Raw genomic sequence first — 27,712 nt, 5'->3', positions numbered from 1 at the left:
TTTATTAAAATTTTCCCCTACGTGACTTACCGACAAAACCTAAGAATAATTCATCCAAATCTTTCAAAACACGGCCTCTCAGCGCCCCCATCTGGCCACGGTCCCACGTCTGAGACATCTGCGTTCCGCGCATCCAAACTCAAAACACAGCTCTCTCCGAGACATCACGTCTCCCGCACGTCCGGGGGGCCTCAACAGCACGAAGGGAACCCACCCCAGCCACCCCCGAGGTTCTGCAACCATCGCGATCATCCACAAATGTCCAGCGGAGAGGACCACCGAGGCCCCGCGACGCGAGCGTGGAGGAACCGCGGCTGCCACCGCCACCACCGCCGCTGTCCGAGCCGGGGGCCCCGCAACGCAGCCGCGCTGCTCGGGGTCAGAGGTCGTGGCCTGGGCCCCGTGGAGCCCCGTGCCCTCAACATGAAGCTGTTGAGGGAGCTGCTCTGCCAGGTGGTTTGCCCTCGTTATGCTCGATGCCGTGCGAGGTCGGTGTGTGTGTGTGTGTGCCCCCTTTCTTCCCTCCACCACCACCACCACCACGATGAACCCTTGCCCGTATTGGGCAGTGCAGGTGTGATGGGGGCTGTGTTGGGCTACAGCTGACAGCGTCGGGCTCACAGCGTTCGCTTGAGAACAAAGCACAACGCTCTCGTGGGCTCGAGTCTATTGTCTCCGTCGTCATGAAGAGCCCCGAGTGGTTGAGTTGCTTGCACGGGCGCCCCTCTGCCGGGTATCTCTGGGTTTCCTTGGACGAGTTGATGCCAGTCAGGTCTCAATTGTGATGGTCCCTGGGACCTTATGGATCGTCAAGTTTTGGGCCCTCTGGGTTACGATCCCTCGATGCGTTATTTGAATTGAGATACGCGACAGTGTTGCAATAGTAATGCCTTTACCCTGCTGATGTGGTGTCATTATACGCACGCTGGACTTGCAATCCAGACGACGCCAGTTCGATCTCCCTGCGTGACAGTCGAGACAACAGCCACATGTATTGGTTGTCTTGTGTCCACCAAGCAGGCGACACGGGTACCTCCACAGTTATTCGACCGGTAGGCCGCGTGTAGTGGGGTAACTTGTGGGTATCACCTCTTGCAAGACCAACATACACTCTATAGAGCTGTCTATAGCTTCGAGTAGAGGCCCTTTTGCCAGCAGTGGCGTGAGCCAGTAATTGCAGGGCTGCACCTTTATCATCTACCCTGGGTCTGGCCTCCTTGGGTGGTCATGTAACACGGGGTTTTTAATTGGAGGTGACACTTGAAAAATATTTCCACATTATAATAGTCCCGTGAGAAAACGAAAGTGGTTCATGGTTCACGATTGTAAAAACCCACTGAGAATTTGCAGAACCTGTATTGTGAATTATTTCACCGTACATATTTAAACAAAAACACATTTGAAACATAGTTTTGCTCGAATGCAAGTCCCAAGTGGTCCAGCAACAATTTTGCAGTGTGCGTGTTGCAGTCTGTTGCAAACGCAGTTGAGTAAACAAAGCACAGAGTACAGTATTAGGAAATGGCACGATAGATGTTGACTAAAGGTTAAGGTGGTTAACCACTGTGCTTACAATCAACGTGTTGCTATGTAATAAAGTCCTCATGAAACGGGTATTTGCACCGTTTAATATTTAACCGACCAAAGTTCAAACTGAACTCCAACTACGGCGCGTTTCTCTCTGAGATATGAGCGACTACATAAATAATAAATGTATTTAGAAACCCAGTAATTACTTCAGCAATTTTACAAATTCAGGAAAGTAATGCTATATCGACCTACCCGAGTGTGATATCTTACACGGCAGTATGCAAAGTATTATTTTACTAATATACGGTAATGAGTCAAGAATGTGTCCCCCGCGCATGACGTCACTCCACATGGGGAAACCCCCCTCATTAATAATCATGAGCTGAACAATTTCTCTATTGAATATTTCAGATTTATTGCAATATACATAAAGGTTTAATACTGGCTTGGCGATACGCTGTATTTGCTGTTTTTCTTTTTTGGCAGGAATCCACGGTCTTTAAAAAGATGGGCACAATCCACTCCACAACTCCAATTGCGTATGAAGAAGGGAGGATATACACTGAAAATTACAAGCACTGTTATACCAGGTTGTTCGTGCTTTCTTAAGGGTTCTGATACTTATTTCCTTCAATTAATGGAACAGATTCTTACGTTTGGAATAAGTACATCAACAAGCTATAGTTCTGTCCTTTTAAATGTTCAATACATCATCAGCCATTATCCACTGCTGTACTAAGGCATCCCCAAGCCATTACCATCATTCTGTTGCAAATCCATGACATTTAATGTAAGGGGTTTGCAAATACTTATTGGCTATTTGCATGGTTGGCTACATACGGTGCAAAAGATGTTCAACATATTTTGTAAATGAGACATGTTTGTTGATCTTTAGCAACGGAGTTGTGCCTAAGCTGCTGTACCAATTGCCCAAGTGCCCAGCTGCAGAGAAGATGGAAGATGCCCTGCTCTGCGAGAGCCCTGTGGTGGGTAGCAGACCTGCAAAGAGCAATGCAGCATGTGTTGCCTTCAAACACTATTTAGTAAACAAAACACACAAGTATTAGGAGAAATATATTCACTTAAGGTAAGGCGATAACCATTGTGCTTACAATGTTGCTATGCAACATTGATTTATTGCAACATTGATTTATGTTGTGCTACAAAGTAGTCTGAAAATTTTTAATTAAAAAAAATACACACGCTATTTCCACGTATCTACATTTAAGTATACATCTTTTGTTTGCAACCATAATTCTCATTTAGTTCTAATTTTTATCAAACTAATTCATGTAACAGATGTGCTGTACTATGGTATATGTAAAGTGTATAACACTGGCATGTGCATTTGTGTTGGTTTATGACATACATGCAGGTAATCTTGCATACGTGTGCCCATTTTTTTCTCCAGTGCAACGTTCTGCCCAAGGCTTCCGATTACTTTCCGTCTCTCATGGCTCTCAGGGCAGATGGCTGGCTTCTTAGGCTGGATGCCAACACCAGCCAGTTGCTGGAGAAAGTCTACCTTTCTCCTGTCATCAAGTTCAGGTCTGCAACCAGACATGCAGATGAGCAGCATGATAATCAGAGCCGAGTCTTTGTACGATCAAAACTAGTTGCTTTGATTCTAGATTTGAAGCTTTCTTGACTGCAAGGATTCATATTCTTAGGTTTTTTCGGTAAAGTCACGTAGGTAAAAAATTAAAATTAACAAAAGTAAAATATAAAAATCACGACGTTTCGGAGGCAACACAGCACGCTGTGACGGTGCCACCTGAAGACGGAAGCTGTGACGGTTCCACTTGAAGACGGAAGCTTGTGTTGCCTCCGAAACGTCGTGATTTTTTTTATTTTACTTTTGTTAATTTTAATTTTTTACCTACGTGACTTTACCGAAAAAACCTAAGGAATAGTTGCTTTGAACCTGAAATTCTATTTCTTTTTATTAAAAACCTTGCCCTTTAGAAATCTCATACTGCAGAACAAAGGCACTCTTTTTAACATACAGTGCACTACTTTTAAGTGTAAAATGCTTTCGTGCTCTAGTTAACATTTTAATAACTCATGATTATGTTTTATTCATCAGACATTTATCGTGGAGCTCTAATCAAGAGGTGTTTGCTGTTAAATCCATCCAGAACAAGCTCCTGCCTAAACTGGGGCAGCAGGTAAAAACAAAGCGTGAAACTGGCTTCTGGGTCTTGCTTGGGATTAATACAAATGCAATGCTCGTCGTTAGTGTTGAGCAAATGTAAAGTTGTTCACGTGCCATGTTGAGGCTATCTAGAGTTACTTTGCAAATGAAACCTCTGGAAATGGTATGCTGATAATGAATTATGTGAATACATTTTGACAAAGAGCATTAATACATATATATTTTTAAATGCTTAACGTTACGAGTCTGCTTGCTAAGTGTACGAATCACTTGTTTGAAATATTCTGCCTGCAACAGAACAGCCCCATTCAACCCCCTTTGCTGCACATGGCTGTTTTCACCGCGTTCCCTCTCAGCCTGGTGGGCATGTTGGCTGTCGAGCGCAAGGTAGGTGGTATAGCATGTTTATACATTTTTATTTAAAGCTTTCATGACTGCAGGGATTCATATTCTTGGTTGTTTCGGTAAAGTCACGTAAAAGGGAAATAAGATTGTTTTTTTTAATTATTATTAATTTTATTTAATTTTTCCCTTCTACGTGACTTCACCGAAAGAACCAAGAATATGTTTATTAATGTTCTAAGTTAGATAATTATTTATTATTACATTTGATACTCATGACAAAGCCTTCACCGAAATCGTGGTACCACAATATAACATTCCAGATGTTATTCTGTGCAGATCTTTGAGAACAACATCTCGGATGCCACAGTCTCCCAGGGATTCCTGATAACGATGCACAGTGACGGTCACGTCAAGCTTTTTAACTTGGAAGAGATTGTCAAAAAGGTACGTATTTACTCTATCTAATTCACCACTACAGGTTTAACAAACTGATGCAGGGTTGTTGGTAAAAAATAGTTTGTGGTAAAATGTTTTAAACTTTGTTTGAATTTACAGTTTTACTTGCAAATATGATATTAACTTTGAATTATGAATTTGTGTAATATTCATTCATAACAAAGTAACTGTGTGCCAGTATTTCTTTGCCGCATTTCTACTTGGTGTGAGTGAATTAAATGTGTATTAATACCAACTATTAAGATACCTTCCTTTCCCTCCCCTGCATCAGTACCGTGTGAAAGATCTGTCTCTGGGACAGGCGTGTGAGTGGAACAAGACTTGTGGTGTGGTTGGAGCCAAGCCCTTCGGCATTCCATGCAACATTGACAGTTAAAGGTATCCATATAAAAGTTATAAGCAGAATACTGGCATACTGCTTGTAAAACAAATACAGTAATAACTTAATTTAAACAATTACAAAAATGTACAGTGCATTATCTTTCTGTTGTCTTAACAGAAAAAGAGATTCCCATGCTTTATAAAACAAAGATATATAATTATCACACATTAGGGGCCGTCCATAAATGACGTCACGCACCTAGGGGGGGGGGGGGTCAGACATTTGTGACGATGTGTGACGAGGGGGGGGGGGGTTGAGAAATGTGACGTCACATCAAAATGCGCAGCTTTAAATAAATATAGACAACACGATTCTACTTAATTAAATAGACTTTTTAATAAATGTTTTCTCCTACAACATCAGAGTTTAGCGCCACATTAAATACGCACGATAATGACAATAGTTTAAAGCGATTTGAAGCATGTTTTATTTGGGGGGGGGGGGTAGAGCTTTGTGACGTCATATTTGAGGGGGGGTCTGACTTTTTGTGACGTCATGTGACGAGGGGGGGGGGGGTCAAAAATCGTCCAAAATCGAGTGACGTCATTTATGGACGGCCTCTTATTGAAACGTTTAAATTAAAAGGATAAAATCGAATTGTTCAATTATTGCTAACCATGTTTAACTGGATGAGAATGAATTGCGTACCTTAATTGCAGAAATGTTTTTCTTTTTGTGAAGAATGATAATAACATTTAACAAATGCAATATATTTTGTGCTTGCATGTGATTTTTTTTACAACTAGAACGCCTAAGGCCATAAAGCTGGTGCTTCTCATACCCGTTTTACAATTAACGCATGTGTGTGGGTTATTGATGGACATTTGCGTGAGTCTGCCTTGCTGATGCTCACCCTGTGAATGCAGCTTGCCCGACCGTGCTGTTTACTGTAAAGTGCCTGGAGAACCAGCTACACATAGGAGGCTTCCCGTGGCACTACATCATCTCACTCAACCAACGCAAACAGAAAGGGAAATTCCGAGTATTTTCGCTGGCAAACGAGAGCCCAGTATGTCCACACATTGCACCATTTCTCACCATTGCCTTGCATGCACAGGGCTGTATTTATCATGCATTGTGTATGAATATTATTTATTTGAAAGCAACTGTAAATCTACTGACCAATCCTAAGCATCACTGCCGTTGGAAAATATTTCATCGTAATTTGGATAGGAAGCAAATTACTTGCGTCTTTGTCGCAATGCACATTTGCAACGGTCGAATACAATTGCACAGCCGTTCATTTCCAAGTGTTTCATTAACAAATACTTTGCAAGTATCACATTGCGTTATTTTTAAGTTAAATATTAATGTTTTGTAAAAACATGTTTAAAATCTCATGTCTTGCCGATTGCTCTCACGCAATAATATTGGCTTGGCAGAAGGCTATTACCAAACACAACGGTGTACTTAATTAACATGAGTGCAGGAGTGTTTTTTGCTGTGCGCATTTGCTGGTCCATAAATGTACGTATGGGCCAATGGAGTCGGCCCACTGCAGTGAAGGTGACAATTGATGTACTCTATACAAATCCATAACAAAGTGCCACTTAACTCGCAGTGATACTTGGTGGTGGGCCAAGCAAGACCATTGCGAGGGAGAAAGAGATGCATGGTCATGGTGCCGTCTCCACATTCATCTTTGTTGTACTGGCATCAATGCTTTCTGACAGCACTTGCACCATCGATTTCACAGGGCATTGTGGGTCTGTGTGTGCCCATGATTGCGTGTTACAGTCACTGAACAGTGTGCTGGACATGCAGAGTGTTGCCCTGGAATCAGACTGGATACTTTTTCATCCAGACGACTCTGGGCGAATCCTGCACGTAGGACCCCGGCAGATCGAGTAACCACCGCACACACTTGACGATATAAACACGCATGCCGCGACGCATTGGATTTCCAAATCAAAGCTGACATTTTTGAAAAATGATCACAGAGCACATTTATAAGAAATCGTTTTTAAATAAATGAAATGAGAATGGGTGGGCTTGTGTACAGTGTGCTGTGCATCAAGACGAATGAGCTGCCGCAGGGACCGTGTCACCGGATCGAGAAACAGTTCACCATTGACACCAAAGAAGACGATCAGGTACCATTGGATGCACGTGGCACCAATTCACAAACAAGTCAAAGTGTTTCCCTGCTCAAACCAGCATTTGGCTGTGCTCATCTCCTTGAGCGAGTGGTGGGTATTCCACGTGCTTATGGCGAAAACTAGTAAATCCAAAGGATGGGCACGATTGACTTTCCACCAAGTGATCCAAATTTTATGCATCTCACAAGGATGTTGTTTAAGTCAACTTGCCAAGTGTAATAATGCATTCAAACAAGTAATGTTCTTGTGTGCAGAAGTTACGAGACATTCCTCAATTTTTTGCTGTATTTTAGTGAATTTTAATGCAATCAAAATTATTTCCCTATCGCTAGCAGGTATTGTAATGCGTTGCGTAACATGCATTTTATATTTACAGCAGTCTGCGCTGTATTCTATTATATGTGAAAATATCCAATAGACTACTGCCTGGAAAAATGCCCTTACAAGCTTAAATTTCATAAGTATGCGGTGCAAAGATTAAATGTAATAATAGGCCCTGCCACCTCATGCTGCAGTCCTCCTCTGCCGAGTGACCTCTCGTCCTTGAATGTTTGATTAACAATGGCACCGTTCTGTGCCTGCGCTCCCAGAACGAACCTGAAGTTTTCGTCACGTCGTCAGGTCGAGTTGTGAAGAAACGCTTCCTGCGGTTTGATGACGATCCAGAAAGAGAGGTCACACTGGCTTTGCATCAACACATCGTACACTTCTTCTGAAGGCAAAGCAATGCTGAGAGTGCAGTGTAGTATATATATTTAAAAAATCTTGGTAAAGTCAAATGCCACGGTGGAGTTGATTTTCCTAACTCTTGTCAAAAATATGTTAGCGACACATGAAGTACCGAGGTTATGCTTTGCATCATAATCTAAGAAGTGAAATTTGCGTGCATTTTTCACTGAAAAATGTTGCCGTTGGAAAGCTGTATAAATATTTTTTGTCCAAGTAAAAATCCAAAACTACAAATAATTGTTGATTCACATGATTTGTAGATTATAATAAATGAATCGGTTCGATGGTCGTTTTTTGCACAAATACCAATGAGAAACTCTCATTGCAAACGTTTCAGACAGTCCACGTGGTAGACCACAGGGAGGAGGTGGATCTGCTGGTGGTGACATGCGTGAGACCCGGCGACGCTGGAAGCATGGTAACCGTCAAGTTCCATGATAACTACAACGGGCGGCTCATCAAAAGTGTACCACTGAGCGAGCCCTGGGATGTGGTGAGGCCACGTGTTGATACCGTCGGCCTTCTGTGCTACCTACCAACACATCCTGACTAGTGAATGGGGGGCCAGCCAATCAACAAAACACCTGCCTTTGTCCTACAACAAAAATATTGTTGACCCATCTGCACGTTTTCGAGCGCCATCCCCTTAACGTTTTTTTCCCCTTTGAACACTGGTTTACTTACGGAAGGAATAACAAGAGGCCACACATCTTAACTTGGCCCTCTGAACTTTCAAACTCGTTTGAGGCTTTTATGCGTAATACATACAGTTTGAAATATTTGTTTCTCTTCAGTATTATAGTATTGTGGAGCTAGGCAGTGTTGTACTGTATTTGCAACATGTAATAAGAACTATTAACAGACGTTTAAAGTCTCACCATTGACTAACATTCTTAATCTGGCCTGCCTTTCACAGACATACGACCAGTCACTCTGCCTACATGCGGACACCATTGTGCAAATCACGCAGAACCACAACCGCTCCTACTCTTGCCATGTCCACAAGATGTTCAACACTGAGGTATTGGAGGAGGAGGAGAGGGAAAGGAAGGAGAGGGAAGGAAGGAAAAGGAAGAAGAGCACCAGAGAAAGGAAGGAACCAAGACCATAAGCACTGCTATGGAACACTTCTGCGGCTTTCGTGTGTGCCCTCTAATTTGTTTTACGGAATTAAAGGCAATGAAATTCAACAATGCGACCAAATTACGATCGTGTTTTTTTACTTGTAAAGCGTAACATTGGAAAATGCAAACGGAAAAGAAATTACACCCGCGTTTGGTTCAAATTCTCATCTTGGTGGCATTCGTTGGCAACTATCACAAATAACAGTCAATTGCCAACTTAGTGAATCTTCTTTTCCGGCAGAAAAATAACAAGCAATGGCATTTACTTTTGCATAATAAGTTAAGTGCCAGTAAGGTACCACCTTGATGCGAGTCAGAACCACCATTTATTAACACAGATGGATTGTAAATATGTTGTATTGAGCAGCAATTTTTATGCTCTTAGGTATTTGATATACTGGAAAGTGGCATGAAAATTGCACTGGATATTTAAAATTGTCAAATTCAAACAAAAAAAGTCAAAGAATAAAGTTGAAAAGTAATTTTGGCATTCCTTTACTCTGTTATCATTAATTATGCTCTTTTAATTTTAAAGAGATGCCAATGATATGTTAAGTGCCATAACAGTTTGCTTTCTTACACGTGAAATAACCAGCCTAGGGAAACCATTTGTGTTCCATTAAAATAAAGCAGGCACGTGACTCTCAGCATTGGCCATGGTACAGTACATTATTTACAATTTTCTGTACAGAACACATTTAATATATACTGTATATTTTTAAAAATACTAATTTAAAAAGTCAGTATCTTTTGTACATTTGTCATTCGTTTGTTAACAACCCAAACCATACCCAACTCTGCAAACAGCCTAAATCAAATATTATTCATCACAATCACCCACCACCTTACTGTAAACACGATAAAATAACATTAAAACAACACCCAGAAAATAATGTTATCACCATCTCGAAAAAACCGAAACGGACAAAAAAAGTCTTCTTGTCCTCCAGCTTGGACTCAAGTTAGATTGGTTTGCACTGCTCTCATCTAATCAACAAAACGAATGTACAAGTTGCAACTCCACAAATTAAACAAGTGTCATTCACAATTACTCTCATACCTCAATATTCTTGCATGATTTACATAGTTCATTGCTATCATTTAAAAAAAGTTGTTCATCAAATGCAGTTTTTTCCACTTTTGAGATGTTTCATTAGAAATAGCATAAGTAAACACTACTACACATTATTTTTAGTTGGTAATTGACCCAGAGAGTGTGACGGTGTCCCAAGTAAGACAGACATTTGTATCAAGTGATGCAGAGTTACGTGAAAGAATTATTATTGCTTGGTGGTAGAGTTAACAGGAGGGGAAAGCTAAGACGAGAGGTCTGCATTCGGTTCCCAACGTCTTCACAATTCCCGTTGGGGACAACAAACGCTCATCGGTGTCCCACACACACACACACACGTGCCCGCAAAGGCAGGAGTCCCCTCCCCGGGCAGTGCACATTACAGGGAGGTGAAAGCGCAGGAGTTCGTTCCCCTTGCGCCTCATTCTGCGTTTGCCACTGGCTTGGCCAATGCTCCTTAGATGAACTCCCACTGCTGGTGCTCGTCCATGTGGTCGCAAGGTGCCATCGTCGGGTTTTCCCCTTTGGACGTGAGACACTGCTGCGTCCCCACGTTGAAAAACAGCTTCTCCTGTTGACAAGACGCGAGCGAAGGCTTTACAAACTTTTTGGGGCAAATGTTAGCAAGCACCGAACATGGCCATTAGCACATGGCGGTGTGATTAGCCGCAAACTGGGCCACCGTTGTATCCACAGTGTTGAGGTTGATCACTGAATTGGATACTCATTTTAGGCAGGCATAAATTGGGACTGTCTGGCATGCAATTCTTCTGCGTAGCATGGAGAAGCAGCAAACATGTTGGCATAGCTTTGCAAGCATTTAAATGTTGAAGTTTATCGTTGATGCAAAAAAATCTAATTCAAATTTTCATTACAATTTCAGGGGTACCCCAAACTGCCTATTAAGATCAGCAGAGGGTATATCCGCTCGCGTTATTTCAAGGCCCCGCTGTATTCAGAAACCACAGACCCACGCCCTGCTCCTTTAACCCTCTCTACATGAAGAAGGCGAGCGTACCGGGCGTAGCTCCCAGAGCTCGTAGGTGTTAGGCAATGAGGTGCCTCCCTTGTACTTGCAATCCTCCAAATGCATGGCTCCCATGGCCGCGTGCAGGCACATCTCCTTGGCCACGTTATGTCTCAGCTCCTTCTGTGATGAGTACTCAAAGTACTGCAAGCAGAAATCGCGACAGCCCACACGGCAGTTATTGTATTGAAGATGAATCTGTTATAACCATATAGCCCTCCGATGCGTCATTAGGTTGCACTGCGTGTTGTGCAGGAACAGTTTTTGGATAAGCTCCCGGGGCACTGAGCGAAACGTCAGACACTATGCCGAACACCACGCGGTACAATCCCAAAACAGGAGAGCTACATAGCACAACAGCGAACACATACTCAGCAGTATTACTCCAAGTTATTATTTTGTCAAATTTGCATCTTTAATCCAATTTGTCCTTCAGAAAGGCACAATCCAGATTGAGGAAGATATCCCTCTCATTCATGCAAGGGTTTGTAAGTTATAGATTCATGAGCAAGTAAGTCTAATAATTATTTTATGTCTTGTAATTTTTATGAAGCACAAGAAATAAAATAAATAGGAAAAATCAACAAGTCATCGACTACCACCCCTTGACTGTTACCCCTTTCTAAATTGTCAGTTATAAATAAATAACTTAGGTCAGGATGTACTTTGAGTGCGTTTAAGTATGTCATCTTGCATGAATGTGCCAGTCAAGCTTCAATTTTAATTCATAAAACGTTTGTCTCTATATTTGAAATGTGTTTTTTGCATATTAAGTGGTACATGGACACGTACGCAAAATATGGCAGTACTGTAATAAAATAAGCCTTTCGCATGCAGAAATGTTCAGTGTAATTATGTAGGCACTCACCTGATTTCCACCCATGCCATGACAGGGGTACAAAATCAGAGGCTTTCCAACCTCGTTCTGGAAACTACCCGTGTCCAGACAGTTGCCCTTTGCTTTATTCTTAATCTGCAAACAGCAGGAAATGCATTAGTCACTGGGGTATGTGGCTGCCTTGACAGTAGGTGGCGACCTCTTTCTCTTGAGAGGTCAGGAGCCATTGCCGTCATGTCCACTCTCGAGATACTATAATGTGCGCCTATGCCGTGCCTTGACTTGCAAGGCCAGAGCCTCAGCGTCAACACAGCCCAGCGGTGGCCAATAGGTGGATCGTGATCCACGAGTGGATCGCAAACGACTGTATGGATATCTGGACAAACCAGAACAAACGTGAACATAAGCACATAACAATTTTCGTTATGGCTCATGGCAAATAAAATTTCTCTCAGAATTCATACATTAAAAAAAATTCCAATGGATGGCTTTTGTACTTTGTCTATATTTTACAAAGGCAATTGTTGGTAATAGCTTTATAGCAAGAAATTCGCAGAGCCCGTTGAGATCCACCCAAAGGGATACTGTGTTTGTTGCATTGGCTACTGCGGTCATCGACCAACGACGGTCAAGACAGCAGAGCACTCATCTGCATGCTTAGCTCTGCATGTGCTTCCAGACAAATACAACCTCAGTGTGGGAACAGATGAGGTTGAGGGGTTTAAACCACACAAACAAAACTCACTCGGTCACAAGCTTGTGCATAATTCAAGCAACATATCACAAACAGATACAAGAGAAACTTGTTGAAATATATTGGGAGTGGTGTACAAGCAGAGACTAAAAACACTTCACCATCGCTAACCCTGAAGAAAGGCCATTTCCAGAAATGTTAGCCCACGACAGTAAAAGGCAGCATTGTAAAGACTATTGATTACAATGGTTGCAAGGCAATTTCAGTTTAAAGTATTTAACTTAGTTTTTTTCCACAAAAAGGAGGATAATTTGACCAATTCAACTTTGGTGTCAAGTTCAACTGTGGATGCAACATTTACATTGTCACTAGGCAATTACTTTAACAGAAAACCTGATCACTGCTGAATGTGATTATGCTGCAAATTAAAAAAAAACCTGTTGCCCTTCGGTTGTTAATAATGGATGAGGATTGCAGCCCTTGATTGTTTGTGTGGAATGTGCGTAATGCTTTTAATGAACTCCCTAGTATAATTATGATGAAATATTCCAGTGCACAAACCTGCTTGCCATGATACAGTTGGCATCATTTCACGGTCTACGGGTTACGCAAATGCCCAAAATAAACGACGCATAACACGCCGAGCATCGAGCATCAACGATCTGTGTATTTGTCGTGTGAGAATGTGGCGGGAGATCTTTTTGAAGCTGCGTCGTCAGTGGGAACTCACCGCCCCAAAGACATTTGGATGGAGGTCGGGCACAAACATCTCCGGATAGACGTTGGTGAGGTACCAGGTGAAGTTCTTGCACTGCAGCTTGTCTCGAAGCCTCTTTCTCCACGTCAGATCGCCGTAGGCTTTCTACCACAAACGAACAAATTATAGAGGAGGCTCCAAAAGGAATACGGCAACACCTAATCATTCCCAATCGCCGTTTTTTTTACTTTTGTTGATTTTTTTTTACCTTCCTCCAAAACGTTATGGAATTTTCTTTCCCCTAACTCAGGTTCCATATGGAATAGGAGAGATAAACCTGGTGAAATAATGAATGACAATGATCTGTCGCTGCAGTCCAATTACATTACAATGTTAATGTATACATTAATCGCTACGGTATGACAATGCTTGTCTATTTCATGCCATTAATAGTGGACAATGATGTGAAAGGATTGCATTGGTTAATACACGAGATACTTTGGTACTGAAATGCAAAGCAGATGCTCTGTCCGTCTCGTGGCACCATTTAGCTACCAAGTTTTCTTTTTGCACTGTAAAGAATTTGCTCACACATTCATTTAGGTGGATTAAGGTTTAGGATTGGCATCAACAAGCAAAATGTGTGCCTGGACTTCATCTTGGACTTGTCAAACACTCTGTTCATGAGATTACGAGTACATGGTCGTCGGTAAAGTGGGCAGGATTGTTGACATAACCAGAGGATAAAAAACGAGTGGATGGCGTTAAAGAAGGCAGCTGGAAATCGATGGGGGTGGGGGGCAAGGAGTGATTACAGAACCTGTTCAAACAACAAGGGATCAACAATAGTCACCGCAGCCACGGGGACCATCAACTCTCGTCAGCTACACGGCGCCGCCACGTCACCATTTGGCGACATGAATCCGGGAGGACGGACTTCAGGGATCAATTCACACCGTGAACCCAGAGCCACACAGACAAATATCCCCCATATAGCCTGAACGGACTGTTGGAGCAATTGCTGTTAGCGAGCACCTATGAAGGGCCGGCACGGCACACGAGGGGGTGGATGGCCAACACCACGCCTGGCCGCCTTTGTCTCCCGAGTGGTGATGTTTAAACACTGCACTAGGTACTCATTTGAGGCTGAGTCGACCCAGAGCCTCACGCTCAGACGCACAAACTTGTGCAAGCTCTAAGACACAGACAAAAGACAGGCACACACAAAATCACATATGCAACTACACCACGCACTTACAAAACATTTCTGCTTTCAGCATAAACATCATGGAATGTTCCTTAATGCAAATTTATATTCCTGTACCGAGCGCCGCAGCTAGATATTTTGGTCCCCGGGGCAAGGTGACACCCTTGCACCCCCCCCCCCCATGCCAGTTGTTGGTGGGGGAGGGTTCCATCAAACACCTGAGCCACTGCTCGATTTTTTTTCTCACAAATTCAACTGCCCATGCAAGCAGTGCCGGTCACTGGAGGGGTGGACCTGCATTGGCTGCCTCACCCACAACCACCCTTGCGATGGCACTGCCTCTACTCGTAATCTCATCCTCACCCACCGTCTGCGTACCTCCACGCCAACCAACCCAAAGCTTAGGTCCACTAAACAAGAGACAAAGTAATACAATCTGTGTAGCGTTAAAGGCAGCATGTTCTCCGATACTGTTTCGCAAATAATATACTGCATTTGCTTTTACACAATTATTACATTCACAGGGAATTCATCATCACCGATGCTGGATCAAAGCCTCCTCATTCTGGATGACGGTCTGCATTTGCCATCAGCACGCCATTCAATCCCGCGATGCCACACTCCAGTTCACTCCTGCGCAGGAGATTATCCGATCGCTCCTATTTCCATGGTATTTGTGCTCTCCCATGTGTTTTCTCTTTTGGCTGTTTATCAACCATCTCTAATAACGTGTGTGCCCAAGCTATAACCTATTTTCCTTATTAATCAATATGAGTTCTCTAGTTTTGTGTTTGTTCCCCAACCCTCTTTTCTGCCTCTCATTATAATTCCAACTGGATTCGTTTTTCATAAAGAAGTCGATAAAACAGAGGAGCACAAATGGGGAGATGAACAATTAAACATAATTTATTCTCACAGACGAATGCCAGATTGTCAAAGGCGTCATTGTCCACAGCGAACTCAACGCAGGAATGATTGCAGGCCGTGCCATGCAAGCTATCTCGTCAACATTCCCAAAGCAAGGACAAAGCTGATTATAGTAAAAAGAGACAAGACAGCTAATATTAAAATCTAGTTGTGGAGGTAGGTGGATTTACACTGATTTTAAGCAACATATTCCAATACTGAGAGAAGCAAAAAGAGTGCATTGATGTAATCACTATAAATAACTGGATTTGTATTGGATGGTGTACTAAAATGAGGCAAGGTAAATTAACAACGCTAAGTTTTCTGAAACCGTAAAAAGCTTTAAGAATGTAAGGAGAGATGTGGAAAGGGATGAGAATGCCAAACAAAATACACAATGCACTTAACACTGTAAAACCCATTCGGACAGCATGCGAATTGAATTCAGGGGACACAAAAGCAAAAGGAAGGATGAAAGCAGAAAGGACATTGATGATTGGTAATTGGTGGCCACGAAGAGAGCAAGATGGAGCTATAATGTACGAAAGGGAATGCTCCCGGACTAGATGGAACTGTGGCCATTAGAAAAGAAGCAGGAACAGCTGGTCAAACAAATCCACAGTGACCCGTGACTAAACAGACATGAAAATACCTCAATTATGAAATAATGCCTTATTCTTGTAGAGCATTCAAAAGGGGGACAAAACCAATTTTAAGACCTTGTGAACCATTTGATTTGGTGAAAACGAATGCAGTCATCCAAGCACTTACAAAACGAGGCCTTCATGAAAATACCCTGACATTTTGAAGGCAAGGAAGAGATATTGCAAATGTTCTGATTTTCAGTTTCCAGGGGTAAAGGTCATGAACAGTTAGGAGCAAAAGGTGAACTGACGCATTTATGAGACATTACCCAGGTGACAATGCAAAAAGGTTCCATAACCATCATATTTTCCAGCTTCAGGCATCACAACCAGCCCCACCGAGTCTGATGCCATCTCACCGATGACTCCTAGCCACCCCGAATCAGTCCACCATTACCCAAAGAAATCCAGTTACCAAAATCCAGGTAACACTGTATCTCAATATGCAACATAGCCTTTGTTCATTAGGTAAACTTGATCAATTCAAAAGTGACTGGAAAGTGGAGGCCGAAGCCTAACGAGGCTTCAGGTCCTTCAGTGCAAGTGCTTTTTTTGTTGTTGTAAAAAATGTTTTTGTAGACTTGAAAAAAGATTCACGCTCTCTGTAGGACGGGCTAGCACAGACCTATTGAGTGTAAATACTATTAGACGTACATAGCCTCACGAGACTACTACCACCTCCACATTCTGCTGATCGGCAGTCGAGCCTCACATTTTTGACGATTTCAGCGGCCTGGCTGTTGCGGCGGTAGAAGATTTCCTTGTAGTCGTCCATCCACACCTCGGCGAGGCGCACGAGGTTGCGCGTGATGACCGAGACGCCCTGCGGGAAGGTGTGCGGGCTCTTGGTGCGGAACACGTGCCCCACGACGGAGCACGGGATGATCTCCAGCTGCCCACCACACTGCCACACCTGCACCGATACGCACACATGTACACGCATGCGCGCACACGTCTCCCGACAGTCAAAACGCATTGCCGTGGTTTATGTGGTTAATACAAATTTACAGGCCATTGTCCATCCTCTGCTGGATGAAGGCCTCTCCACGCCGTGTTTATTATATATGATTGTTTGACCATACTTCACCATGCCAGTCAATGCATATTGGTGAGGGGGAGGATCTGTTTAAATAATGGAATTCAACTCCGATTGCCGAGGTCATAGCGGAACGCGCTCACCATTTCAAGACCACGCCACGCCACAGGTACCGTGAGTGAGCACTTATTATAGGTTCACACAGCGCACAAAGGGGTGGTGGGGCTAACACGATGCCTGGCAGCCTTTGTCTGACCATGTGGTGACGTTGACCACACTACCTCGGAGAGATTTGGGTCATGTGCCGAAAACAGTCACCCATTGTGTTGTGCATGAATAGGCATTAAGACTTGGTCCACCAAGGTCATAGAGCACAGTGAGCTAGCGACACTGATGCTGCTCATAGTTTTTGCTTAATCTGTTAGTGTGATTTCATTGCATGTTTTCATTATTGTGTTCCATTTCTCATCAAATGAGAGATGCCTGCTTCAACGTACCCGGAAAGACATTTCTATGTTTTCTCCACCCCAAATCTCCATTTGGTCATCGTACGTGCCCAGATATTCAAAGTATTTCTTGGAGATGGAGAACAAGCCCCCGGCAAAGGTTGGAGACCTGGAAATAGAAGGAACAGCTGCTGAAAGGCAATGTTTCATGAAAAAAGAAAAGCAGAAGTTACATATTAAAAATAATGAATCCATTCTTAAATTAGCAATGGATATTAATTGCAAACAGATCTTGCATTTGCATTGCCATTAGCAATTACTGACAAAAAAAAGCAAAGATGACACCTATTAATTTGCAGCCAGCGTGAGTTCTAAAATAACATCTCGTTTTTCTTTCACACTCAGGATCACAAGTGGCAGATGTTGAGGGTCGATTCTCCTTGCGCATGCAAGGGCCACATTGGTGTGATTGTGGGGAGCGATGCGCTGCCGTGGGGAGTATTTGTGTGGGGCCATATGTCAGCACACAGTCTCTCAGCGGGGGCTCTTACCGTATCGGGTATGTCTGGTCCTTCCGGAGGGCGCGTTCGCGGCTGGGTATCGGCTCCCAGCCAAAGCTGAGGCCCCAGTCAAAGTTCCCGCGGTTGTGGGCGGGCGAGTACGCCGAGGGCTTGTTCACCTCGAACGTGTTCATGTCGATGGTGGAGATGTCCGGGCTCACGACGCTCGTCTCGTTCTGACGAATCCGCGCCAGCAGCGGCTCAAGCCACCCGTTGAAGCACTCGCCTGACGGGTGCGAGGGGAGGTGACACCAGAGCGCCGGCATCAACAAAGTCGCCCCGTCGCCACCGCCACCGGCACCGTGGGTCGTGCGCCAGCATTATTTCGTCATGCTCGTTTTATATCCCTCTTTTGAACGTGTAATACGAACCCCCAAAGATGTTTTTATATACTGTTAAATATAGTTGATAGAACCGAATTACTACTAGTTGCTCGATGTTTGTGTATATATAAATCTGTGTCGTCTTGCTCAAGCGAACACAGGGTGGTGCCCATTGCTGTGGGTGCCCTGATGCGGTGGTGGCAATTCCTCTTCCCTCTGGTGGGGTCAATCAGTTCATGCCACGAACACGGTCAACTTCTCAGACCGTGGTACTTGTTATATAGATCGTGTAATGATGAGCAAACCCTGATCCCAAAATTTTTACTCGTGACATTAAAATTGCCATGTGAGCGCTCTGTCCAGAAGGATCCAGAAATGCTACAAAAACGTGAATGTATAGGACAGCAGAGAGCACACATTGGTTGTATCACATATTCAGCTGGTCATTCTTGGTAATAAATCACAGATGTGCTTAACCTCTATTAGGTGAAACGGCAAGCTGAAGGGCGTGACATCGGTGGGTGTTACACGTACAAACCGCAGTACAGGGACGTCGTGCCTACAGCACCACAAGTCAGGTGTGCCCATGGGGGAACGGGTCTCTCTTCGGGGAGTAGCTCACTAGCCTGACAGTTGTGGTTGTCCCGGAATGCTGCGTCAATCGGGGTGCATCGTCCCAGCGTGTGAACGGCGTGGCGTGCGCTGGCGTGGCGCAAGTCCGAGGCGAGCGGGTGGCCGCGTGTCCGCTCTGGCAGTGCTCACAGTGCGCGTCGAGGAAGGTGAGGACTTCCCCCTGCGCCACGCTGGCACCAAGCAAGCGCGCCGTGATTAACCCCTTCCTCTCCTGCTGCCGCACCACCTTCACGATTCCAAACTGCTTCACGTACTCATCCAGAGGACCCTTGAGGTAGTCTGTTCAAAAGAAAAGCAGCAAAGGAATCAACACTGGACAAGCGACATACAATTACTGCCACAACTCTAAGAAATAGATGAGAGTTTGCTCGTATTATTTAATAATATTTTGTCACGGGAATTGATTAATTACATATTGCGCATGCAATACGAAACAAAATCTAAACAGGTTATGCCTAGCACACGATCGATATGAAATGCAGGCCTGTATGCAAATACACACGTCTGTGTACACATACACAAAGACCTTCCCAATGAACAAGTGAGAGCAAACAGATTGTCAGTACTCTGCTGCATCTCGAGCCAGGTGAGTTAAATGGTACAAACGTGGGCGTAACTGATCTGTGCCGACCACAAAAGAGCGCCAAATAAATCACAATCAAAGCAACTCAAAATGGCAGTAAAACCAATGAAAAGTCAGAGGATCTGTTGTTCCTGTGTGTGTCGTACAGACACATGCTCTGACCAGTGCCCTTCTCTCATCCTATTCACCGCCATTGCAGTCTGTAATATCTGTTCCGCATCACAATACGCCGCTTTGATGAGGACCTCATTCACGCAGCACCACACTGGCTCGCCTCCCACCGGGGGAGCCAAAAGTCCATCGTCGGTCAATTCAAGTGGCTCAACGAGATGGTGGTGACCACACTTTCCATGTTGACACGGGCAATCCAATCTCATTACAATCAGAAACCTTAGTCTCAAAACCCTTGTCATTTCATTCCACGCATAAACACAACTGTGACCGGAACCCGAGGCGAAATTTCAATTCGACAAGTGGGGAAATATAATACCACTGAATCCTGTGTAAACGCTCTTGCATGTGGTGCGCAAATAGAAATGGGGCCACGTTTTTAGCTCACCATGGTGTTCTTCAGAGGGAGCCAGCTCTGGTCAGAGCATGTTTTACTTCACCGTTCCTACACTGGGTTTTAGGCATAGGTACTTGGCTTGTAATGAGGTATAGACTTGTACTCATTGGTTTTCGGTAAAGTCACGTATGTAAAAATAAAATAACATTTAAATTAAATTAAAATAAATCACGACGTTTCGAACGCAACACAAACGATCATCATCAGGTGGAAATGGGGTAAAATACATAGTTGAGGGAACACATAGGGGGATATTAACGCACATAGCACATAGAGAACGGTAAACTGCACGGAGGCAAATACAACAAGATGATGAGAGACGAGAACTCAACAAACCTTTGAAACATAATGTGATGCAAAACCAGTCGGCCAACAACACAGTTAGACACTAACCTGGTTGACCACGTATTTCAAAGACTGCTAAATTTCGTGTTCATCTTCTGGGCTGAACATACCAACGTAGACAGAGTGAACAGATACGAGGTACAAGGTAGCAGAGATACATACACAGAGAAGAACATACAGGGAAAGATGTTTTGGGTAGCACAGAGGGACAACCAGAGTAACACCACACCAAGAGACATACACACATGGAAAGGCACACAGAAAGACGCGTCTTACTGATTGACCGTGTCGGGTGGTGGAGGGTTGCGACACATTTATAAATAACGCGATCTAACCCAAAAACCTTTATTATGAATAATAATGGTCGCGAAAGTCTACGTGTTAAACTGAGGTCAATTCTATCTCCTCCGCGTTCCCTCGACTTCGACTTGGGGCTCCCGAGGTAGCGAGATGTTACCTCCATCGCCTGGTATGCCGCAAGTTGTGGGTTCGATCCCAATCCTGACACCTTTATATGTGGAGTGGATTTTGCTCCAGGTCATCCGGTTTTTTGGCTGCTATAAATTTCCACATGATAAGCCACTTCGTTGAGATATCATTTGTGACCAGGTCGCTTCTGAAAAAGAGCTATAAAGCTCAGTGGGCCTAACCTGGTAAAATTAAATAATTGCACTTTTTTTTGTTTAGACGTGTTCAAATCCAGGTTTAACACTTTAAGTGGCAGGTTTGTGCCAGAAAGGTGCCACGTATTTAAGCAAACATAAAACCGACTTGACTTCCCTCTACTCTTCCACTTATGAATAATATTCTAATAGATTCCTACGACTAATTTGGCAGCTACTTACAGTGGTATCACTTATGATAAGAGTTCTGTTTCTCCCACCCACACCTTCCTGTAAACATTCCCTGCATTAAAAAAATATATATCTCCTCTAATAACATCCCTCTTACATGTTGTATTTAGATTATTTCTACTGTACATGTACATGTTATTTTTCAAAGTGGCCCAGAGATAGCCGTACAGCAATTTATTATTTAATCTATTTGTTAATTCTTCGCATGTAAAAAAACAGGAATTGTTATAATTCTTGCTATGATATTATTCAAATGATGCATTGCCTTCGTAGGGACATTGCCGCTTGTGGCACAACGAATCGGAACCCTGCCTCGCCGCTCCCAACAAGCGCGTGACTCTTTGTGGCCCTGCAGGTCCCGAGTGGGCGGCCGTGGCCCTGTCGCACCGTCAACGCTGGCGTCGTCCACCAGGATGATCTCCTTGAGCAATACGGAGGGCGACGTGTACATGACGCTGTGCACGGTGCGCAGCAACGTCGACCACGCCTCATTGTGGAACACGATGATGACGCTTGTGCTCGGCATCGAGGGGCAGCGCTTGAACTTCTGCTCGATGCACCTGGAGAGGACAGCACTCTGTCAAAGCGCGCGCATGGCCATCCTCCGTCTCTGCCACCGAGGCATGGCCTTTCACGAGGAGTGTAATGATCATATTGACTAGTGAGATTAGTCTTTAGTGTTCACCTATGTATGTATGTATGTTGAGCTTCTTTCGCATCGTGCGTATCCAACCGTGGTAATTAGAGTTGCGGGGGAAGGACAACAAACTAAACACAAAAAAGCAGTTCTAAGAAATGAGTTTTCAATCCAGATCTTAAAGTGCATAGCCGCAGTGGCTTCCTAATATCGGAAGGAAAAGCGTTCCAGGCGGCTGCAGAAGCGCATCTGAAAGCACGCGATGCAGTGACTGTCTTTGTGCGATAGCTTTCCAAAAGCCGCTGCGAGGATGACCAAGGAGTCAAACCGCATCATTTAGCAGGTAAACACAACATATATAAACGATGGTGAGGATTATGTACATTGGAAGTTGGTTATTTGACCAATGGCGCATATGCGATTTATTATTATTGGTGAATTAAGTTTGTTGCGTTTATCCACTTTTTTCAACCAAATTATAATATATACTAATTAGATATTGTTAGTTAATTGCCCAACTCAATTCACACTATGTCCCTCTGTACGAACCTGAATTTATTAATATTGACAAGGACCGACAGACTCTCTCGCACCAAGGGGCTCGCTGCATGCGATCGGCCTTTACTCAACGGTGTTAACAAGGCGTCGTCGAGCAGAGCTACACGCGCATTGACCACGAAGCCACGCCGACTGTGCTCACTCGGGGGGTCGCGTGTCGGGGCCCAGGTCACGATGCAGAGACACCTTGTCGCTGGCATACACGTTGAAGCAGTGCTTCTCCATGCCCTTCTCCTTGATCGCCTTCTCCTCGGGGCTCAGATCGTCGGTCTTGTAGGCCCTGCCCGAGGCACCGGGGGCGTTGGCGTCCAAAGACGGCCGCTCCTGGAAGGGCCTCAGCTCTGCGGCAGAGTAGAAGCCACTGAGGCACGCCTGCTCGGCGGAGTCTGGCTCCGCGCGGACGGGGGCCTTGATCTGCAGATGCGGGATGGCGTCTCGGATGTTGTTGACGGCGCCCTTGACAATGCCCAACACCTTGTCTCCCACCAGGTCCTCGATGACCCAGGGCTTGTCACTGCGGGGGAGGCGGCTGACAGCCTCGTGCTGCAGGAGCAGCAGCATCATGACGAGCAACAGGGCCACCGCTCCTGTGATGATCACCACCTTCGAGCGCCTTCGCCCAAACAGCCTCATTCTCACCGCCCGAGCGTCGGTTTCAGCTGCAGCGCGTGCACACGCACGCACACAGATGTACACGCGGGCACACACACGTTTAACCACAATTCAGAGTTTGTAGTAACCAATAAAATATTATAAGATTGTGGAAAAAAACGTTGATGCGGAGGGAAAAAAACTGACCGAATTGTTGCACCCTGTGCGGTGTGTGTGGAATAATCCTTCATGGAGAGTCTTCTCTAAAAGTGTTTAATCAGTCAAGCGTTAGGACACGTTTACTTTTTTCCAGTGGTTGCTGGGTGACATGGCAGCCAGCTGAAGCTAGCACAGAAGCTCACGAATGCTGTGGATTAAGCCCAAAAGCGAAATCCAGCACAATCCTGGAACAGCACTGGAACTAATTTCACCCAAAAGAAATCTTCTATCTGCATGCTCCATACTGCATTATTTTAATCACTTAGTTATCATACTGCTTAGTATTTTACTGAATCTTAAACTCAGGTGCAAACCTCTTGGATGTCTCGGCAATTCTTTTTTCGCCAACTTGTGCTTCGCAGCGACTTACAAAGTTCGACGTCTGGGCAGCGTTTCTTGCTCTCTCTCTCTCTGTAGAATTTTTACCGAATGTAGTTTTTGAAACATCTCACAGAAACGCGACTTTCTCAAGTTGTGACTCCTCAAGTACACCCTGAGCATATGTCCTGGCCGTGAAGTCTTGCTCGAGCAAACACTCCAGAATGGGATACAGACCCTGTTAAAAGTGTTTTTGCCATGTATGTTTGTTCTGGCTGTGGTGTTGCACGTTGCCAAGCTACTGTAAAGATTGTTTGCGGCCGAACAGCACAATTTACCTTCGCGTGACACACACAGTGTGCCAATGCTGCGCGGGTCTAGCGGGGCTGAGAATCCACTCCTTGCCCACAAGCATCACCGATGTCGTGTTAACGCACGCAAGAAGGTTCATGCAAGCATTTGCATTTTTATAATGCGGCTATTGCAACTTGCAGCACCGTCAGTGCATTTTAATTAGGCCTATGTATAAACAAACTCTGCCAAGTTGACCGCGTACAATACAATACGGCACGACTTATGTGTTAATATACAGCACTGTAATTACTGTTTGCGGTTTCCACGTTATCAGACCAAAACAGGAAATCACCATGGTAAATGCTGTACGGAGCCAAAGACCTTGGCTGTGGGCAGTTCCAGAGCACCCAGACACGTTTCTTGTACATTTCATAAATTTTAAATGTGCCCCTTAAAAGGCATATTATGGAGCCCACTTCAAATATAACAACCACACTATAGCGATAACTTAATTACCCTCTGATATACTATGAAGTTTGTGTGTGTAAATATATCCAGCATGTGTATCTGACAGAAATATATACTGATTATCGGTGTACAGGTACTGTAGTTTATAAATAACTAACAGGGCAGTGCATTTACTTTCATTCTTTAAAGCTCCTTTGATGCAAACACACACATAAATCCATGCTAATATTTATGTGTACATCAAGGCCGTAATTATAATATATATTGGGGGACACACATCCCCCCCAATATTCAAATATGCTCAAAATGTCCCCCCCCAAATATATTGCTATAAAATACATTTCTGTGTATATGATTGTGGTTATGGTTGTACTTTATTAATCCCTAATCTCTGCCATTACATACAATAAAACAAGAAAAGGTAAAAAAATACAATACACTATTAGACATTATTGTAAAAAAGAAATAAAAAGTCCATCCTATGTGTTAGTGAATTTTTTTATATTTTAGGCAGGAAATTAGTTTTCAAATTTAGATTTTTTTCTGGGGGGGGGACCCCCAGACCCCCTAGAAGATTTGGTCCCCCCCAATGTTGCCTCCATGGCTACGGCCTTGGTGTACATACATATTTTGTCTCGGACTTCTTTATGCAAATAAATACATCATTTAATTCACGAAATCCTGACATTAAATGACAAAAAGGCAAACTACAATTTTAGCACAATGCAGAATGCATGCTATCCATCACCAACCATCCCGGCTGAAATGTACTCCAACCACACAAACACACGATTCAAAGTAGTCACTCCATCGATCTTGCTCTTTTTGCTCATCGTTTGCCTCGGTGTCACCAGTGCGCCCAAGACGGCGGCCCTCTCCTCTCGTCCCGATTCTCTTCACGACGAGTGGAAACTCGATTCGTCCCAAATTTCCAAGAAACGATCATTTACGCCTCCGTCCTCATTCCGAGCTCACCTGCCACGCCGCTCACCTGTACAGTAGTGCTGGTCGTGCGTCTTTGGCGGTGGCGTGTTTCCAGTGTGTCACTAAGCCCAGGTGTTCGTTACCCGGCGTGTCTATTCGTGTGTGTGTGTGCGAGAGTTGGTGTGCGCTATTGTGTAATTATTAATGTGTGTGCGTGTGTATCAGTGTGTGTTAGTCAGCGTGTCTGTTTAGTTTAATTGTTGCGCGTTCTTGTATCCCTGTGTAGGAATGTATGTTTGGCGTGAAATGAATGTGCGTTGGGGGTGTGGGTATGCGGGTGTTTGTGCAATCCTCTCCGGGTCGCAAACCCCAACTCAAATCGTGGCGTGCGTGCAAGCCGGGCCGATCCGTGCGCGCCACCTGGGCTCCGCTCGACTTGCCCATCATCAGCAGCTCGGTGCTACCTACCCTCGACCCCGACTCTCCCCCCCACCCCCACCAACACTTCACCTTGTCTCAGACTCTTAAGACAAACCACCACTCTCTGGCATATAGTTGCACAAGTACAGCCTTCTACACACGTGAGCGTGGCACTGAAAACACGGTAACTCAACGCCACCGGCTGTGCGGAAGTCTCCTCTTCCTGCTCGATACAAACTCACTCATTGACTCACCCACGCTCACTCACTCATTTACTCACTCATTGACTCACCCTCACTCACTCACTCGCTCCACACAGCTTCTCACCTGCGCCTCTCAAGCAGCCGTGTGCAGGTTGACCGCTGGTGCCACCGGTCCAGGGAGGGAGGGAGCCGGAGGAGGGTAACCCTTGACTTGCAGAGGGCAAATCGTGGGCGCCTCACCTGGGCCAGGTGCTAACGTGGCGGGCAGGGGGCGGGGCTCGGGGGAGGGAGGGAGGGGGGGGTGGGGCTGAGGGGCGGGGGTCTCACCTGGGCGCGGTGGAGCCACGTGTTGTGTTGTCAATGGGGCTTTTGTCTCATGCCGCCAGCGCTGCGTGAACACTGCGCCTTTAAACGTATCACAGCCGGTTATACTGGTAGGAACCTCCTGGTTACACCAGCCCACAGGGGATTATTGTGTCCGTCCGTCGTGCATCAAAAAATGGGAGCGGTGGGGCTGGGTGGAGAGGGGAGGGGCTGGGTGGGGAGAGGCTGGGTGGGGAGGGGAGGGTGGGGAAGGGCTGGGTGGGGCTGGGTGGGGAGGGTGGGGAGGGTGGGGCTGGGTGGGGAGGGTGGGGAGGGTGGGGCTGGGTGGGGAGGGTGGGGCTGGGTGGGGAGGGTGGGGCTGGGTGGGGAGGGTGGGAAGGGAGGGGCTGGGTGGGGAGGGGAGGGTGGTGGAAGGGCTGGGTGGGGAGGGTGGGGCTGGGTGGGGGGTGGGAGGGGTGGGGCTGGGTGGGGAGGGGCTGGTCACCCCGTGGTGCCCTTATACAACTCAACGTTTAACCTACTCACACCGGCTTGTGCCCGCCCTTACAGTCGGGCATATTTGCGGAATACACCACGCCGCCGTTGACCCTGGCCATTGACCGAGCAACCCAACGTTCCTACCAGCTCCCTCCGCAGGAATGTGTTACCTGCCCTATTTGTTTTATACGATTTTTGTGTTATGGACAGCAACCCATCGCTCGCTTTCTCTCGGTTTAGCGAAGTATTTGGTTCAAGGATGACGTGGAGGTCGTAATTTGTTTTTAGCTGTCAAGCACTCGAGGCGTGAAGCAATTAAGAACATTGCAATATTGGGTTTGACCAATTATCCTCCGGGTTATGATATTTTTAGACCCTTTTTTGGTTTTTAGATTTTTCTCATTATAAGCGTAGACTAAACCGTGCCAAACGTCACATTTACGACCCTTCTCGAACATAAAAATAATGCACATTAGTAAGCCACTCGGTCACTACCATAATTATATTCGCATACAGCCACGAACGACAAACTGGTGGATGCAGAGAATACCAGGAATCTCGTGCACTATAGAGGGTAAGCATGTTGGCAGGTGTAATGGGTTGGATAAGTGTGCAGGATGGAGGAGAGCAGGCGACCCACCCAAGCGCTGGATTGGCAGCCAGGGGTGACCGGCCAAAGGGAAGACCAAACCCATATTGTTCTGGTGATGCGACTGTCATAGCGGTCCTTGAAAGACATGTTGACTGTGACAAGTGCACATACAGCCAGATACTGTGGCTTTACGAAGTGCGTTGTAGTGTCGACTTTGCAACGTGGTAGTCTAGCAACGGCAAGGACGTGATTGACAAGAATGATATCATTAGACCTCCTTTGCCAGTACCAAAATATATTTATAGGGGTTTTCCCCTTTTTTCTGGCAACAAAACTCAAAATTCATTACTGTGATAGTACATTGTCTTTGAGCTGTACGCCTTTTGGCGTCCTCTGGTCGAGTACCAATTGGGTCGAGGCTCAAAAGAAAGCCG

General features: G+C 45.0%; 2 protein-coding genes across 4 annotated transcripts; one reads left to right on the top strand and one right to left on the bottom strand.

Annotated features, from left to right (window-relative positions):
* Positions 1–134: 134 nt before the first annotated feature.
* DCAF17 (DDB1 and CUL4 associated factor 17) lies at positions 135–9,310 on the top strand. The gene is given in 14 exon segments (XM_061557137.1): positions 135–453; positions 2,017–2,120; positions 2,426–2,516; positions 2,942–3,078; positions 3,617–3,698; positions 3,983–4,072; positions 4,367–4,474; positions 4,758–4,878; positions 5,735–5,877; positions 6,606–6,715; positions 6,871–6,961; positions 7,558–7,641; positions 8,034–8,189; positions 8,613–9,310. Coding segments are annotated over 14 exon segments (1,707 nt in total). The 5' UTR covers positions 135–258; the 3' UTR covers positions 8,808–9,310.
* GALNT3 (polypeptide N-acetylgalactosaminyltransferase 3) lies at positions 8,900–26,155 on the bottom strand. 3 transcript variants are annotated; one of them, XM_061557133.1, is made up of 11 exons: positions 26,010–26,155; positions 22,591–23,107; positions 21,641–21,813; positions 19,033–19,182; positions 17,939–18,173; positions 17,439–17,556; positions 16,618–16,818; positions 13,182–13,313; positions 11,788–11,892; positions 10,911–11,063; positions 8,900–10,463 (listed from the first exon to the last, which is right to left on the bottom strand). In XM_061557133.1, the coding sequence occupies exons 2-11, from the start codon at positions 23,079–23,081 to the stop codon at positions 10,350–10,352; spliced, it is 1,872 nt and encodes a 623-aa protein (XP_061413117.1). In that variant the 5' UTR covers positions 23,082–23,107; positions 26,010–26,155; the 3' UTR covers positions 8,900–10,349. The 3 variants fall into 3 exon arrangements, with proteins under 3 accessions (XP_061413117.1, XP_061413119.1, XP_061413118.1); XM_061557135.1 differs by lacking the exon at positions 26,010–26,155 and adding an exon at positions 23,629–23,857; XM_061557134.1 differs by lacking the exon at positions 26,010–26,155 and adding an exon at positions 23,573–23,856.
* Positions 26,156–27,712: the final 1,557 nt, after the last annotated feature.

The sequence above is a fragment of the Lethenteron reissneri genome, chromosome 23 (genome assembly GCF_015708825.2).
Source record: "Lethenteron reissneri isolate LAM-NWPU_2019-01 chromosome 23, ASM1570882v1, whole genome shotgun sequence".
Classification (NCBI taxonomy): Eukaryota; Metazoa; Chordata; class Hyperoartia; order Petromyzontiformes; family Petromyzontidae; genus Lethenteron; species Lethenteron reissneri.
The sequence above is the reverse complement of the archived record's forward strand: the minus strand, read 5'-3'. Positions and strand labels throughout refer to the sequence as shown.